At 40.9% G+C, this 18,042-nt stretch overlaps 1 protein-coding gene across 1 annotated transcript in view; it reads right to left on the bottom strand.

Annotated features, from left to right (window-relative positions):
• Window positions 1-290: 290 nt before the first annotated feature.
• The window catches only part of FSHR (follicle stimulating hormone receptor), a 119,412-nt gene continuing 101,660 nt past the window's right edge, over window positions 291-18,042 (bottom strand). Inside the window, exons 7-10 of the mRNA XM_075267032.1 lie at window positions 16,022-16,090; window positions 15,865-15,939; window positions 10,473-10,661; window positions 291-1,503 (exon numbers count right to left, since the gene is read on the bottom strand). Coding sequence (XP_075123133.1) covers window positions 291-1,503; window positions 10,473-10,661; window positions 15,865-15,939; window positions 16,022-16,090 — 1,546 coding nt within the window. The remainder of the gene's footprint in view (window positions 1,504-10,472; window positions 10,662-15,864; window positions 15,940-16,021; window positions 16,091-18,042) is intronic.

The following is an 18,042-nucleotide window of genomic DNA, read 5'->3' as shown; positions in this document are numbered from 1 at the left end:
TTAAGGAGTAATATCTCTAGGGGACATCTTTGTAATATCACGATTGATGGAACAAAACACAATTTCCCAGCAGAAAAATCTTGGTTCCCTTGGCAAATATTATAAGTTTGGCTATGTCTAAGCTCATATATACACGTAAATCTATTCTTCTATACAAGTCCACTAGATGACGTGTCAGAAGAACCAGAATGAAATTCCTTCAGCAGCCTCTCCATTAGTTCCTTGTTTCAGAAAAGTCTCTTTTTGTAGAAATCCCTTTAAGAATGGTCCAGTTTATAAAAGTTCCCGTTTCAGCTTGGATGGTTGAGTGGGACTAATGTGTACACGGATCCGGTGCTGTTTTTCTGACCAGGAATATAATGTCCATTTCTTGAGTTGAGGTTGGAAGATGAAGTTTCAGTCCTAAAAATATGAGCCTGTGCTTTACAACAACCTAATTGTCTCATCAAACCATAAAAATCTTTCCGGAACGCTTTTGTGAAAAAGGCGTACAAAAATGGATTGGCGCATGAATTAATGGGGTAGAAGAGGACTAGAAGTATCTTGGAGTTGGAGACAGTTATTAAGGGAACCTTAAGTGAAGCTGAAATGGCGAAGAAGGAAATGGGAGCCGTGCACAGAAAGTTTGTAAATATCAATATTGCCATACGGATTGCAGTCTTCGTATCGGTGTGGGAAGAGACGATATCGGGATTGCGTACGGTGATGTAGATATGGGCATAGCAGATACAAATGGCCACGAATGCCAATACGTTGAGTACTAATAGAAATATAATGTATCCTTGTGAAGGGAGAGTTTCGATGTCCATCGGTAAGCAAATGCTAACCTTCATGTAGCTACTAACTCCGACAATCGGCAACAAAGCCACAACAAATGCAAAAATCCAACCAGAAATCATAATCACGAAGGCATGACGGAATCGGACTTTGCGATCCAACTGCATTGCGTAGGTTATCGTATGCCATCTTTCCAAAGTTATGGCCGTCAGGGTGTACACTGAAAGCTCGCTGGCAAATACGGTAAAAAATCCTGCGGCGTGACATCCCGCTCCGGTTTGCCAATCGATTGCATAATTATAATATTGACTTTTGGTTTTTATATCCACAGAGGCGATCAGTAAAAGATAAATTCCCATGCAAAAGTCTGCAAATGATAGATTGCACATCAAAAATTTAGGAACGGTAAATTTAGACTTGCTGGTTATTAAGATGACCAACACTATTAGATTTCCTAGGATGGCCAGAATGCTAATGCACCACATAAGGATCCGGAGGAAGTTGTGTCCCATTATATCTTCACAAGGGTTGAAGTCATCCGGCTTAGGGTAACAGGCGACATTCTGCATGTCAACACAAAAATAGTAATCGAACGTGGTGTCGCCTGGGTCAAAGACTGGTCCATCGCTCGGATCGTAGTCAAGATGTCCAGAGGTCGTATCCATAGACTTCAGTTCTCCATGATGGAAATAATTACTTTTATTGCAGAATGGGTGTACACTGGAGCTGGAAAATGGAAGAAAATCATTAATAGATACCAATAATAAACAGGATAAACATTACTTAATCTGTTCCATGCAATGAAATATAAGCAGTGATGTAGCATTATGTTGTTTCCGTAACTCCTGTTCCAAAAGTTGGGAGAGGGAGCGCAGAGTTTGCAAAGTTTGGCCAAGTTTGGCTGTGAAAACTGGTCATTTACTTTCAATTTTCAACCAAAATGGCGGTTTTGGCCAATGATCAGGCATGTTAATGCCACCAATGTTTGTTTTAGGTCGGCCAATGTCAGTCTCTAGTCTGCAGATTGTTCATGTTGGATATTTTCAGTCCACTGTTGGCCAAAGTGTCAATCTTTAGTAGGATCAGTTTTCTTTGATCCATCATCAGACACCTTGCCCGGACCAGATTCTTTGGTCATCGCTTTGTTTTTAACGATTGAACTGAATCAGTTGTAAACGTTGGGGTTGGGATCTTTCATGTGAATTATTGAATCATCGATCAAATGGCCAGTTGGTCACACGATGGCCATCCAGAATCTAATGCGTATGGCCAGCCTCAGTTTCCAGTGAAGCGATCATGCATTGCCTAATTTACACAGGGAATAAGTAGCTAAAAGTTTACGTGCCCTAGTGCAAACGCTCACCTTGGACCCATTCAGATAAAGGGACATTAAAACAGGGGTAACATTCTGCAATCTAGCACTAGTATGCAGATTTTCCTATTCACCATATGATATTCTACTTGTCATCCTTTAATGGGCATTTTCCATGAAAAACTTATGACCTATTGACAGAACCTGACAAATATATGATTTCTTGGGGTAACACGTCTTGGGGACTTCTGGTCACTAAAAGAGTTGTTGAAGCCCCCTCTTCACAAGTGTGGACGCTTCAGAATGATGTAGTGGTGGTCACCCATGCATGCTAACTCTCGAGTCATCGTCTATGAGATAGAAAAAACTGAAAGCTCTACTAGATGTTCTTCTCAGTATGTGGCACAGCGCCCATAGGTCTTGATTCTAGATTTTAAGGACACGTTGATCCAGGGTTTTTCTTCTGACTGCCAGATTGGAGTCAGGAAGGAATTTTTTCCCCTGAAATTGGGCAATTGACATAATCCTCATGGTTTTTTTTGCCTTCTTCTGGATCAACACTGTAGGGATTGTAGGGTTATAGGTTGGACTTGATGGACTAATGTCTTCATCCAACCTCATCCACTATGTAACTATGGACATTTAGGTTTCTGTGTGACTGTTCCATCCACAACAACACCCCTAATCCTGGTTAGAGATGAGCGAACACTAAAATGTTCGAGGTTCGAAATTCGATTCGAACAGCCGCTCACTGTTCGAGTGTTCGAATGGGTTTCGAACCCCATTATAGTCTATGGGGAACATAAACTCGTTAAGGGGGAAACCCAAATTCGTGTCTGGAGGGTCACCAAGTCCACTATGACACCCCAGGAAATGATACCAACACCCTGGAATGACACTGGGACAGCAGGGGAAGCATGTCTGGGGGCATAAAAGTCACTTTATTTCATGGAAATCCCTGTCAGTTTGCGATTTTCGCAAGCTAACTTTTCCCCATAGAAATGCATTGGCCAGTGCTGATTGGCCAGAGTACGGAACTCGACCAATCAGCGCTGGCTCTGCTGGAGGAGGCGGAGTCTAAGATAGCTCCACACCAGTCTCCATTCAGGTCCGACCTTAGACTCCGCCTCCTCCGGCAGAGCCAGCGCTGATTGGCCGAAGGCTGGCCAATGCATTCCTATGCGAATGCAGACTTAGCAGTGCTGAGTCAGTTTTGCTCAACTACACATCTGATGCACACTCGGCACTGCTACATCAGATGTAGCAATCTGATGTAGCAGAGCCGAGGGTGCACTAGAACCCCTGTGCAAACTCAGTTCACGCTAATAGAATGCATTGGCCAGCGCTGATTGGCCAATGCATTCTATTAGCCCGATGAAGTAGAGCTGAATGTGTGTGCTAAGCACACACATTCAGCACTGCTTCATCACGCCAATACAATGCATTAGCCAGTGCTGATTGGCCAGAGTACGGAATTCGGCCAATCAGCGCTGGCTCTGCTGGAGGAGGCGGAGTCTAAGATCGCTCCACACCAGTCTCCATTCAGGTCCGACCTTAGACTCCGCCTCCTCCAGCAGAGCCAGCGCTGATTGGCCGAATTCCGTACTCTGGCCAATCAGCACTGGCTAATGCATTGTATTGGCGTGATGAAGCAGTGCTGAATGTGTGTGCTTAGCACACACATTCAGCTCTACTTCATCAGGCTAATAGAATACATTGGCCAATCAGCGCTGGCCAATGCATTCTATTAGCTTGATGAAGCAGAGTGTGCACAAGGGTTCAAGCGCACCCTCGGCTCTGATGTAGCAGAGCTGAGGGTGCACAAGGGTTCAAGTGCACCCTCGGCTCTCCTACATCAGAGCCGAGGGTGCGCTTGAACCCTTGTGCACACTCTGCTTCATCAAGCTAATAGAATGCATTGGCCAGCACTGATTGGCCAGAGTACGGAATTCGGCCAATCAGCGCTGGCCAATGCATCCCTATGGGAAAAAGTTTATCTCACAAAAATCACAATTACACACCCGATAGAGCCCCAAAAAGTTATTTTTAATAACATTCCCCCCTAAATAAAGGTTATCCCTAGCTATCCCTGCCTGTACAGCTATCCCTGTCTCATAGTCACAAAGTTCACATTCTCATATGACCCGGATTTGAAATCCACTATTCGTCTAAAATGGAGGTCACCTGATTTCGGCAGCCAATGACTTTTTCCAATTTTTTTCAATGCCCCCGGTGTCGTAGTTCCTGTCCCACCTCCCCTGCGCTGTTATTGGTGCAAAAAAGGCGCCAGGGAAGGTGGGAGGGGAATCGAATTTTGGCGCACTTTACCACGTGGTGTTTGATTCGATTCGAACATGGCGAACACCCTGATATCCGATCGAACATGTGTTCGATAGAACACTGTTCGCTCATCTCTAATCCTGGTCATTAAAATTTAGTGTGACTGTATGTGTGACTAGATTTACAAGTTGGAGCCAGTTCTAAGATACACCACTCGAAATATATATAGGTATGACTGGTCAGGAGCCAAAAGTCAGAGATACCTGAGATGACCATGTAACCATTCACACTCTCCATACAGCCTTTAAAGGATTTTGCTTTGGCCTCTGGTTCTTGTTCTTCTGGTGTGCATACGGGTGTAGCTAAAATTTACCTGCCCTAGTGCAAAAGCTCAACTTGGCCCCCTGTGAAACTTCTCCAGACTATCTGATGTATCCCAGCTATACATTTACCTTTGCAGCATTTATCTTTCACTTTCCTGCAATATCTGGGCTCACACCACCATGAAGATATGGTATGTGCACGCAAGCTTTCTATCATTCCGCGTCACCCCCTCCCCTTAGTAATAATGACCCCTTTATGCCCAAGCTTCCCCCACAGAATCTCGTATTGATTATATGCTGTTGATCATCTGATTTCTTTTCTTTTTTACCATGAAAGGGTTAATTTTCTCCTTTTGGACAGTGTAAGGCTGTGTATCATAAATCCGCTCACTCCAGTGCACCAGTGGACAGGTGTTATACATTTACGTTCACCAGGCTGTCGGCCATGAAATGAAACCAGAGGAGATCAAAGCAGTTTTATCAACCTTAGTGAGGTGAGGGCAATCTGTGGCCCCCTTGGCTTATGGACCCGATCCCAGTGACCCCATAGTTATGTCAGTGTGTGTATAGTGCCCCTATAATGTGCTAGATCTTAAAAGATAAGAAGAGAACGAAGGGGCAGCGCCTTTCCCCATCCGCCACTCCATTCAGATTGGGTTGCAAGGCCCCCCGCCCCAGTACCCTGCAGAGAGGGGACACATGGCATTAATGGGCAAACCCCTTCTAAATCTTAATTAAAAACGACAACCTGCACATTATAACGGATAATATATTCCGCGCTGTTTACACCAAAGCGCATATTAAGAAGATACCTCTAATTTCCATGACTACCTGCAGTCTCGCAGCCTTCAAGGTCCTGTGCGATGTCTCGTGCGCCTGCACATTGCACTACCGTATACTTAATGTATTTCGCTCTCCTGGATGTATTAGTTACTAGTAAATGTTGCCAGTCCATGCTGTGAAATCTACATAATTATCCATTATTGTTGCATATTTAAGGCTTACAAATTAAATACGCTCATTATCCTGCAAAATTGTGAATAAAGTTGACACGTAGGACTATGTTTAATGCTCAGCGTTTCCAGCAGGTTTACATGGCGACTGTACATCAGACGGTGGGAAGGCGGCCATCTAGGACTATTTTTAAACTGCTGGCACTATATCTAAAGAGATTCTACGAGACTCTCTGTGACCTGCAACAGCGGGATATTGGAAGTCATCGTAGCGAGCAGTATGGACACTCTGCATAGACAATACATCTCTATAGTCTGTTTCATCTGTTGCCGTTTTATTTCATACGCTATCCCACTATTCGGATTCTCATGCTACGCACTCTACTTAAAGATGAGAGGAGTGAAGTAGTAGAACGTTACGGCATTGGCACTGGCGGCCATATTCCCTATTATGGAGCTGGGCTTGCCGTATCAGCATCTCTTATTCAGGCAATTGTGGGAATGTATTACATTGTATCAATCCATAATACAAGTGTTCTTACACTCAGTTTCCTCTACGATACCAATTCCTTAGCCAGACTGCTCATTTTTCCAAGATAACCATCTTCTTTGAGAAGACCACCTTCTAGAAGACCACTTTTTAATGCAATATTATGCGCTATGGGCTGTGTAATGTCCAAAGGTTCTTTCTAAAGTTTATTTTTATCCATTTTCAAAATGAAGGGAATGAACAAAAGAGAAACCTAAATCCCATCAATATTTGGGGTGACCTTTGCTCTTTGGAGGAGGAGTCCTGGAAGTGATGATCCGGCCCCCGCAGAGCCCTGATCTCATCATCATCCAGTCTGTCTGGGATGAGATGAAGAGACAGACGGATTGGAGCAAGCCACAATCATAGAAGATCTGGGCTTAGTTCTCCAAGATGGCGGCGGGAACAACCTCCCTGCCCAGTGCTGCCAAAAACTGTCTGCAAGTACCGAGAAGAAGGCAAAGGGCAAAGGTCACACCGAATGTTGATGGGATTTACATTTCTCTTTTTTTCATTCCCTTTATTTTGTTAATTGACAAAAATAAAATATTAACCCTTCTATTTTTTAAAGCATTCTTCTTTGCAGACTTTTTTTCATACCTGCCTAAAACTTTCAACCAGTGCTATTTGCAGATATATATATATGTGTGTATCTATAGATATAGGTGTCTCTACACACAGAAACTTTCACCCGGGACAGCCCTCAGCCCTCCACAGGGTGATCCCCGAACAGCAGAGAGTGTAAGGCAAGGCCATTATACAAGTAGAGCTTCATATATTCCGAGCCCTTGTGTTATAATAGTAGAAATAATTAAATATACAATTACACCCTTTTATTTACCTGATTTAGTGATTGCTTTAATTTTATTGTGTCATTCTTTACAGTTACAGTGATACCAAATATGTCTGTTACTTCCTGGATGGATAGATAGATAGATAGGAGATACATAGATAGATAGATAGATAGATAGGAGATAGATAGATAGATAGATAGATAGATAGATAGGAGATAGATGATAGATAGGAGATAGATAGATAGGAGATAGATAGATAGATAGGAGATAGATAGATAGATAGATAGATAGATAGATAGATAGATAGATAGATAGGAGATAGATAGATAGACAGATAGATAGATAGATAGATAGATAGGAGATAGATAGATAGATAGATAGATAGATAGATAGATAGATAGATGGATAGGAGATAGATAGATAGATAGATAGGAGATAGATAGATAGATAGATAGATAGATAGATAGGAGATAGATAGATAGATAGATAGATAGATAGATAGATGATAGATAGATAGATAGGAGATAGATAGATAGATAGATAGATAGATAGATAGGAGATAGATAGATAGATAGATAGATAATAGATAGATAGGAGATAGATAGATAGATAGATAGATAGATAGAAGATAGATAGATAGATAGATAGATAGATAGATAAATAGATAGATAGATAGGAGATAGATAGATAGATAGATAGATAGATAGATAGATAGAAGATAGATAGATAGGAGATAGATAGATAGATAGATAGATAGATAGATAGGAGATAGATAGATAGATAGATAGATAGATAGATAGATAGAAGATAGATAGATAGATAGATAGATAGATAGGAGGTAGATAGATAGATAGATAGATAGGAGATAGATAGGAGATAGATAGATAGATAGATAGGAGATAGATAGATAGATAGATAGATAGATAGAAGATAGATAGATAGATAGATAGATAGATAGATAGATAGGAGGTAGAGCAGGGGTAGGGAACGTACGGCTCTCCAGCTGTTGCACAACTACAACTCCCAGCATGCATATTTGCTCTGCTGTTCTAGGAACTCCCATGGAAGTGAATGGAGCATGCTGGGAGTTGTAGTTTCACAGCAGCTGGAGAGCCGAAGGTTCCCTACCCCTGAAGGATAGGACATAGATAGATAAATAGATAGATAGATAGATAGATAGATAGATAGATAGGAGATAGATAGATAGATAGATAGATAGGAGATAGATAGATAGATAGATAGATAGATAGATAGATAATGGATGGATAGATAGATAGATAGATAGATAGATAGATAGATAGATAGATAATGGATGGATAGATAGATAGATAGATAGATAGATAGATAGATAGATAGGAGATAGATAGATAGATAGATAGATAGATAATGGATGGATAGATAGATAGATAGATAGATAGATAGATAGATAGGAGATAGATAGATAGATAGATAGATAGATAATGGATGGATAGATAGATAGATAGATAGATAGATAGATAATGGATGGATAGATAGATAGATAGATAGATAGATAGATAGATAGATAGGAGATAGATAGATAGGAGATAGATAGATAGATAGATAGATAGATAGATAGAAGATAGATAGATAGATAGATAGATAGATAGGAGATAGATAGATAGATAGATAGATAGATAGATAGATAATGGATGGATAGATAGATAGATAGATAGATAGATAGATAGATAGATAGATAGGAGATAGATAGATAGGAGATAGATAGATAGATAGATAGATAGATAGATAGATAGGAGATAGATAGATAGATAGATAGATAGATAGATAGGAGATAGATAGATAGATAGATAGGAGATAGATAGATAGATAGATAGATAGGAGATAGATAGATAGATAGATAGATAGATAGATAGATAATGGATGGATAGATAGATAGATAGATAGATAGATAGATAGATAGATAATGGATGGATAGATAGATAGATAGATAGATAGATAGATAGATAATGGATGGATAGATAGATAGATAGATAGATAGATAGATAGATAGATAGATAGGAGATAGATAGATAGGAGATAGATAGATAGATAGATAGATAGATAGATAGATAGGAGATAGATAGATAGATAGATAGATAGATAGATAGATAATGGATGGATAGATAGATAGATAGATAGATAGATAGATAGATAGGAGATAGATAGATAGGAGATAGATAGATAGATAGATAGATAGGAGATAGATAGATAGATAGATAGATAGATAGATAGGAGATAGATAGATAGATAGATAGATAATGGATGGATAGAATATACATATGTAGTTAACAATTACGACTGTTTGCATGTTACTGAGCAGACTTCTTCATCTATTTATATTTGTGTTTCAGTGATTTCTTAGAAGATATAATACAGATATATATATATAATAGATATAATACAGAGATATACAGTATATAATAGATATAATACAGAGATATACAGTATATAATAGATATAATACAGAGATATATATATAATAGATATAATACAGAGATATCTTCAAGGCCATGACATATACAATCCCTACTAAGCGATCTCTTTACCAGCTGAGCCACCAGCTCCATTATCTTCAATGGTTATTTTTTCCTCTTACCTCATTCACTTTTCTCCGTCAATAGACTATTTCTCTCCCTGTATAATGTAGCGGTATATAGATGGAGTAATATATAAATATGTATTTCGGCATACAATATACTCGCCTATTGAGGTATTTCTCTATATACCAATGCATTATACATGGAAAGACATCCAGTATTGAGAGGGAAAGGTTATAGAGGTGAGAGGATTACATGGCCATTGATGGCAGTGGCTTCTCTCCTTGGCTTTGTCTATCAGGCTATTGATGCAATGCCAGTGGGGGGTTCATAAAGCTCCACTAAAAATGTAAAGTTTTATTTAGTCCTTTATTTTATTAAAACATTAATCCCAGCCACTTATTTATTCAGGGAAATTGTATGTACACAAAAGTAAAACTTCATAGATCATATAACGCACGGGATCATTTTTCAATGGCAAAACCTACAATCTCCGGCCCGGGCAGCAGTTTGTCATTGTAATGTGTTGAATGGCAGGTTTTGCACGTTATATCTATAGCATGTGGAGCCAAGACACTGAAAAATGACATGAAAGTTCCAATGACATAACTCACAAGACCTCAGGTGAACGCCGTTCCTATTTCACACACAATTTATTTTAATTGCCTTTTCCTGGGCCCATCCATTCCCAATCAATACTTTAGCGGGATCCTGGATGTCACATTATTAGGTTAATAACATGGGAGACGTATATTACAATTTGAATGCCTGAGAACAAGAACTTCCAATTCTGCACCGTGCACGTTTCTGTAGGTGACGAGAGGTTATCGCTTACCCTGCCGTAGCACTTTGTGTCCTAATGAAGACTGGAAAACCAAAAAGACTCCGTAGGTTTTTGGTCAGCCTTACAAAATATCGTCGTCAATGGTTATTTTTCTAAGTCACCTACCTCTTCTGTTTTTTCCAGTTTTCAAAAGCGCAGCAATGGCTTGGATACGTCAGATTTGCTTCGATCAGATCCGAAAACATTTCCAACGGGGGGAGTTTTTTGAGGTTGTAAGCGTGATTTGCTATCAGTTTCTTAATGGTGTCCAAACCGTAGCGAGGTAAAGCGCTGATCTGGGTCTTCGAGATATCCCTTTAAAGAGAAAATCAGATATCTTTATAAAAGGAAGAATTTCCTGTTGTTTGCTACAGTGTATCATTTAGACGACCATCGTAGAATGTTGTTTTTACCTTCATTTTTCTCTGCTACAGTGTTACAAATCTCTGCACAAGCACAGGGTCAAAAGGGTCAACATTTTTTGACAAAGAGCACAAAACTTCAGAGATCCCTTCCACTCCTGTTTCCTAGTCACTGGTCACACCCAGAAAGTCATCAGTCGGCCAATGTCTGGTGATGGTGACCAATCAGTTGAGTAGATTTGTGAGTCGAGAAGCACCAAGAAGTAATAACCAATATGGGACTCAAGGGACATTGGAGTCAAAGTGGCAGGAGATCTGTGAGGTTAATATTGCTTTTATGTAGGGTTGAGCCAATCTTGAGATTTCAGGATTGATTTTTTAAATCCAATTTCTGATCATTTTCCAACCAATCCCAATCCCGATTGTGAAATTTGCTCGATCGCCGATTGGGATCTGATCTTTCCTGATCCTGATCGTTCTACCCTATTCTATGGGAAAAGTCACTATTAGCCGATCTTGAGATTTCAAAATCCGATTTCCGATCATTTTCCAGTTGATTCCGATCATGAAATTTGCTCGATTGCCGATCGGGATCCGATCTTTCCCAATCCCGATTGCTCTACCCTACTTTTATGTTTTAAATCCAATTGAAATTGAAACAAATTCACGTCGAATTTTTCAAAAGTTTCAGGATCGACAGCAACGCAAAACTTTTGGGGTCCTTCATAAACTACAATTATACTTTGGGGTCTCCTTCATGACTGACCAAGTCGAGAGATGGGTGAAATTTACGAGATTCATTTCAATGACTTTGGGTGTATTCGTCTGCCCGATTCATTTTGGGCTGAATTTGTTCAGCACAAACCAAAAGTGATATTATTATAGTCTGGGGTCTCTTCAGACCCCAAGGTATAATAAGTGGAGGCCCCTTGTGGTGGCCCCTTGGTATCCTCTTCTGGCCTATTCTAACCTCCCATTGGATGCCACAAAGGAGCCCAGGAGAAGAGAGACAAGGTCAATAAACCAGGTCAAGCCAGTACATTTGATCAAAAACTGATTTGCTCAAGAGGACACATCTATGAAGGGAAGGGTCTGCAGGAATATCTGACGTTCATGGCCAGCATTAGATAGAAGTCATTTTAGAGGAAGAGTGAAAACCTTCTGAAGTTCTGCATAAGAAAGATGACTGAAATAGAATCCTCTACTTTGCAAGAAAAGTAAACCAAGCTACAGAGTTCCGTGGAATACAGTTCATCGTTTTGCACGTATTTGACTTAAATCGATCCCCTATGTCATATATATGAAGTCTATTTGCACATCTTCTTCTGAGTTGATTCAAGGTTCTAATCAAATTGACTGTAAATCTCAAACCTGGAAAATCAATTCCCTGCCCTATAAATTACCTAAATGTAGAACTTCATCAATGTCCTGTCCTCACCCGACTGCAGCCACTACCAACTCTACGACTAACTAACCCAATACTGTAGCACTAGATGCACAACGTTGCAATAGTCATCGAATATAATCGCTATGCTATTCTTTATATGGCCTCAAGCATATGACACTGCAATGACCTCTGAGCACAAGTTTACATGTTGTATTAAGCTGTATAAGAAGTAAGCTATTTGGTAAGCTCGTTCCATTACACATATAATAGCCCAGAGCTCCATGTACAATGGTGTTGAAACCAGAGTCCAAATCTCGCACTGCTTATTCAGATTGTTTTGCACTCTTGTGTCTTAGTTTGTGCACTGGGGCTGGACCTTCATTCCCGGGGCCACTCTACTTGCTGCTCATGTTGGATTATATACTCACCTTCCCTCACCATTGCGTCTGGCAATCTGCTTCTTCCGCGTGACATCTCAGAGGAGTCCTAAGCCGGTGGTGGCCATTTTAGTTCATCTTAGACAAAACCGAAATTGATCCGTTTCGGTAAAATATTTGATGGAATATTCGATGGAATATTCAGGATGAATCGGGGTTATACGAACTGATTCGCCCAATACTAGTTACCAAGCACAGCGCTTTACTTTTGTACATTCTCTGCCCATTCCCTTAAAGGGGTTTTCCGACCCCATACTGAATTTTCATTGCGATGACCTACCAATTGAATACTTTATCAGTATGTGATCTGACAGGATTCGATACCTGGACCCTGGACAGATCGTCTGTTCTAGCAGCTGTTAGTAGAAGGGCGCTATTGTAGTAATAGGATTCTCATCCACTGCATTGGAGTGATTCCAGTGACTAGGAATGGTGCTCTGCGGGCTGTCAGTCCAATGGCAGTTTCTGCTAGAACAGACTAACTGAAGCCGGATAATTGTGAAATCTCTCCCAAAAATGCCAACCTTTTTATTGCAGATTTTTAATTTATGGCTCAAGTAAATATTACTTGCACATAACTGGTCAACATTGACTGCAGCATATAAGGGGTTAAATGGCAAGTATGCTTTCTGATGGATAATGGTGGGGGTGATATCATAAAGAAAACTCCATGGTATCCCTCCCCTGCGGTTATCTGAAGTCACAGGTACTGGACAATAATATAATTCCCTGCACTGTTGGCTGCTCGTATTCTCCTGCACACTGGTGAAAGTGGGAGTGCGAGTCTGTGCAGCTTCACTTTAACCAGGGACATCCCAAGATCCAAGTGGTCTGCAGACATCTCTTTGTGGAAAGGATTGGTCTACAGACATGGTCTCTAGAGTTAGATCTGCTTTAAGTGTCTGCTCCCTCTGCAGTCTCCCTACGTATCCTGCTTGGAGTAACCAGTAATGCACTTTGCTCAAGCCCTGAGCAGGATTCGTCCAGAACTGTGTGTGGGGGTGGAGGATGGGGGTTATTAAGGACGGAGATGCAAACAGGCCATGTGACGGATGAACGTAACATCACATGGCCTGTGAAGAAGCAGCTGATCAGTGGGGTCCTAAGTGTCATCAATAGGTCCTCAATTAATAAGTCCCTGAAAACCTCCTTAACTGCTTGACCCAGCGGGGTGGTGGTGATACATATACACTCAGACCTTTACAATTTGTATCCCTATAGTTGTTAACACTGTAACAATTTGTAGTATTGCATTAGATTCATTACATAAAATCTAAACTAAGTTCCATTTTAATGACGGGGGGCAATGCAACAAAGCAAGTGAACACCAAGGCAGGGGGGCAGTACTTTACAAGGGATTGTATATGGCCTATAATTTGTCTGGAAAAGGCCAAAATACCACGAAAAGTAAGACAGAATGTGAAATCTAGTTCTATCATTGAGATTTTACATACAATCTTTTGGTTCTGTTCTCCTCCTGATCTATTCTAATGTTATTTTCTTTGCAGTTTATGCTTCATTTTGTTCTGATTTTACTGTTAAATAGTTTATCTATAGATTAAGGACAAACTCTACAAACCATCTGCTTTATAAACCACAGTCAGTGGAATTGCAGATTGAAGGTCTGTGACTTTTTTCTTTTCCAGATGGAAATTCTATGGGGACAATTTGTTGGTAAAGATGAATTACAACTCCAACGACTCCAACGACTCAAGTGTAAATACATTCCTACAGTAAAGCAATGTGGTTGTAATACAGAACTCATAGAAGTGTATGGAGCCTCAGTGTTCTAGTGAATCCCAAAAACCACAATGCGTTGCTGCCATGCTTTTATGCTGCATTCTGCTACATGGAGTCTTAGCCGTAAGTCGTTTTCCCTCTCCATCATGGTATGGGCCCGGTTTTTGCTTTGCAGGTTTCCATCTTCTGCCCAAGTAACTGAACAGGAGACGGAAACCCGGCGGTCAGTTTTCAAACCCATTCATTTGAATGGGTTTGCAAAGTGTCTGCCCGTGAGCGTCTTCTGTCTCTCCGCAGTGAGGACATGCAGGACTTTGTGTCCGGTTAAAAAAAACAAAACGGTTTTGCTGCGGAGACCAGAAGATGCTCACAGGCGCTCACGGGCAGACACTGACTGCCAGATTTCCATCTCCTGTCCAGTTTCACAGGCAGAAAACAGAAACCCGAAAACAGAGACCGGGCTCTGGTGTGAACCCACCCTGACACATACATCTTGAACCTATGATGTGGACATAGTACGTGGTGACCCCAATAAGGTCATAATAAACATTTGGGGGCATTTTAAAATTACAATTTTTTCCAGTTAAAGGAGGAATGCAACCTCCCCGTTATAGTCTAGAGCTGATCTGGATCCTCTAGAATCTGGGACCCCAGTGAATCACGTGCTTGTTGGGCCAGTATGGGAACCACCATGATGCACACAGCCACAGCAATCAGGAAGGCATGAAGGGTAATAAATCATCCCTGCCTTCTCTATGGAAGGTCTGGCAATTTTCAGGTATGGAATCAGTTTAAAGAGTTTACTGGAAATTGGCCAAAAAGTTCGGTCTTACCTGGACCTACTGAGAGATGTTGGGGACTCATCGGGACTTGCAGAAGAAGGGCTGGTGTAACTATACCCTATCTCTCAACTATGTCCCACAATGACTCCCCAGAGCTCTCCCTGAAACTCCCCATCCAATTAGATCCATTTCCCTTTTTCCTTCATCCCATGAAATATTTCCTATCCCACGTGTGGCCCCGGCCTAAAGCTTCTCTAAAATATTGGAAGAACATCTTTTATTTTATACATTTGATACAAAGTTTCTAAAAACTAAGAGTTACCCTTACAAAAAAGTTGCAGAGAAGCAAAGCCCCATTGCTTATAACATGTTAGCGATATGATTGGTTGGATCTAGCGCCATCCATATTACCAGGGGCTTACAAGAGATGAGCTACAATAAACAAGCAATAGCCAAAAGGTAAGAAACAAATGAAAAAGTACAAAATAAAAATCAACATTTCGTTTCGCTGAACCGGACAACCACCGGTGTATGGGCACTGTCTAAGCATGGCTACTCTACATCCACCAACGAGACGGACCTTAGAGACACAGCTCAAATTTAGATTTGCAAATATCATAATGCAATGTAGCAACCCAATGGGAGCCATGATGCGAGGATCTCCGTATAGTATATGGACAGCTTGGAATTGCAAACTAAACTCCTGCAACTCAAGTATTGATTTGTTCTTTCTCATAGATCTGAGCTGTAGACAAAACTAAAGATTTCAGAAATTTAATTTAAACCTCATCAAGACGAGATATAACTTACAATACTTCAGGTCCAGTGGCTCCATGGAAAACAAGATCTGGTAATGTAGTTAGTCGCTGATTGCCGCTCAGGACTCTAATCGAAAAAAAAAAATCAAGAAATGAATAAAAGTATAAGATGGGAACAAGCCGCCGATAAACTCCTTTAATAAACTCACAGTTCATGTAAATTCGTGCCGTTGAACGCGTGGTTTTCTATCTCTTCAATATCGTTCTGTACGAGCCACCTGGAAAGAAAATAAGTTTGTGCTCATCCGGGTCTATCAGGTGTCTGGAGAAAGTGGAAATAGCAGAATCTCAAAAATCAATGCGCGGAGGAACCTTATTTCTAAAACCACCGGTTCAGCCCAAAATATCCACTGCGCTTCATCACATAGGATGGGATTTGATATCTTCGGTGCTAATAACATGCCGGAGTATTTGGAGGTGGCAAGTTGGTGAGCCACAGACCGGGGAGCCCCTAATTCATGGTACTCACCTAACTGTGTCCTCCATTCTACTGCCAATTCCCCTGCTCCATCCCATGACCAGTTTTGATGACTCCCTTCATTATATTAGACCAGGGGTAGGGAACCTTGGCTCTCCAGCTGCTGTGAAACTACAACTCCCAACATGCTCCATTCCTTTCCATGGGAGTTCCCAGACCAGCAGAGCAAGTATGCATGCTGGGAGTTGTAGTTTTGCAACAGCTGGAGAGCCGTACGTTCCCTACCCCTGATATAGACCATAGTATAGTGATGGCATGCAGTTTTGCTAGGATTATAATAAATGTCTGAACCTAAAGTTGTTGTCCAGGCTAAGTGAAAATGGTGATGAGAAGTGGGGTCAAATAGAAAGAAACATAATTAATAATCAACTGTCCCCATTTCTAGATTTGGGTGCCACATTCCTTGCTCCCTTGGGTCCACATGCTACCAGGGCTGGAGGGTATTAGCAGTCTATGAACTGGAGAGACCAAGGATCATTTTGTTTTTCTTTATTTATGCTTATTTGAAATTTTAATTTTGCTCAGAAAACCCCTTTAAGGACCCCCATCCCATCCTAAAAGTAAATGGTCCTTTGAGTGTTCTCTTGAATGCAGATTCCTGCACAGATCAGGGCACTGCACTAGTGCTATAGCCTCCTTATTCTCAATATAAGATAAGATAATCCTTTAATAGTCCCACCATGTGAAAATTCAGTGTGTTACAGCAGCATGGGTGATACAATAATATATTGCAAGACAGACACATACAAGCTCATAGCAGATAGAGAAGATACCAGGAGTCAGAGTCACTAAATGAAAAAGAAGGACTCAGGATCATTTAGTTCTCTGTGCGGAGTGATGTTGATTATACAACCTGGGAGGAAGGATGATAGAGAGACATGGTTGATAGAGGGGATCCCAGACATCTTAACTGGACAACCACTTGCATACACATCATAGATGCAAATCTACACCTAATACCACACCAAATACTACATCACATAATGCAAGAAGGGGGAGGTCACCTCCGTAATATTATCATTTATTATACTTCTTATTAATTACAAAGACCTCCAGATGGAAACTCTTCATCCCTCCCCCGGTTAGTGGAAAACCATAAAAGTTTGAGAATTACTAATCCCTCTCCACCTCTGTATTAAGTCCTAATAACCCCTAGAGATGGGGGATCCTCTGAAGATCTGTTTCATGTCCATGTCACCGCTGTGGCACGATCAGAGACCCCTGGTGTATGACATCACAGGAGAGCACCGGACGATACCGAGGAGACAGAGACAGAGCACCGGACACTGCGAGGAGGCCCAAAAGAGGTAATGCCACAAATTCCATTCCACCTCCCATCAAAAAATGTAATAAAATTAGAGCTTTACGCTTTCCAAAATTTAGATCCATGTGGGCAATGTGGTACTCCTTTACCAAGGGCTCTACCTGGTCCCATCTGTGAGAACCCCCTGATTAATGTCCTGCTCCCCCGAGAACTCTGTGCACCCCTTTTCCTCATTTTGAGACCTGAATTTCATCAGTTTTACTTTTTCCTCTGTTATTTATCTCAATGCAAAATTTTATATTAGGAAAACATTAAATACAAAAACAAATTATAAAATTGAATTAACATTTTAACATGTAACTGTAACACAATGGAAAAAACAGCATTAAAACCCCTCTTTATTTGCTACAGTATCTCATTGCTATCAG

Source organism: Leptodactylus fuscus, chromosome 3 (assembly GCF_031893055.1).
Source record: "Leptodactylus fuscus isolate aLepFus1 chromosome 3, aLepFus1.hap2, whole genome shotgun sequence".
NCBI lineage: Eukaryota > Metazoa > Chordata > Amphibia > Anura > Leptodactylidae > Leptodactylus > Leptodactylus fuscus.
The sequence above is the reverse complement of the archived record's forward strand: the minus strand, read 5'-3'. Positions and strand labels throughout refer to the sequence as shown.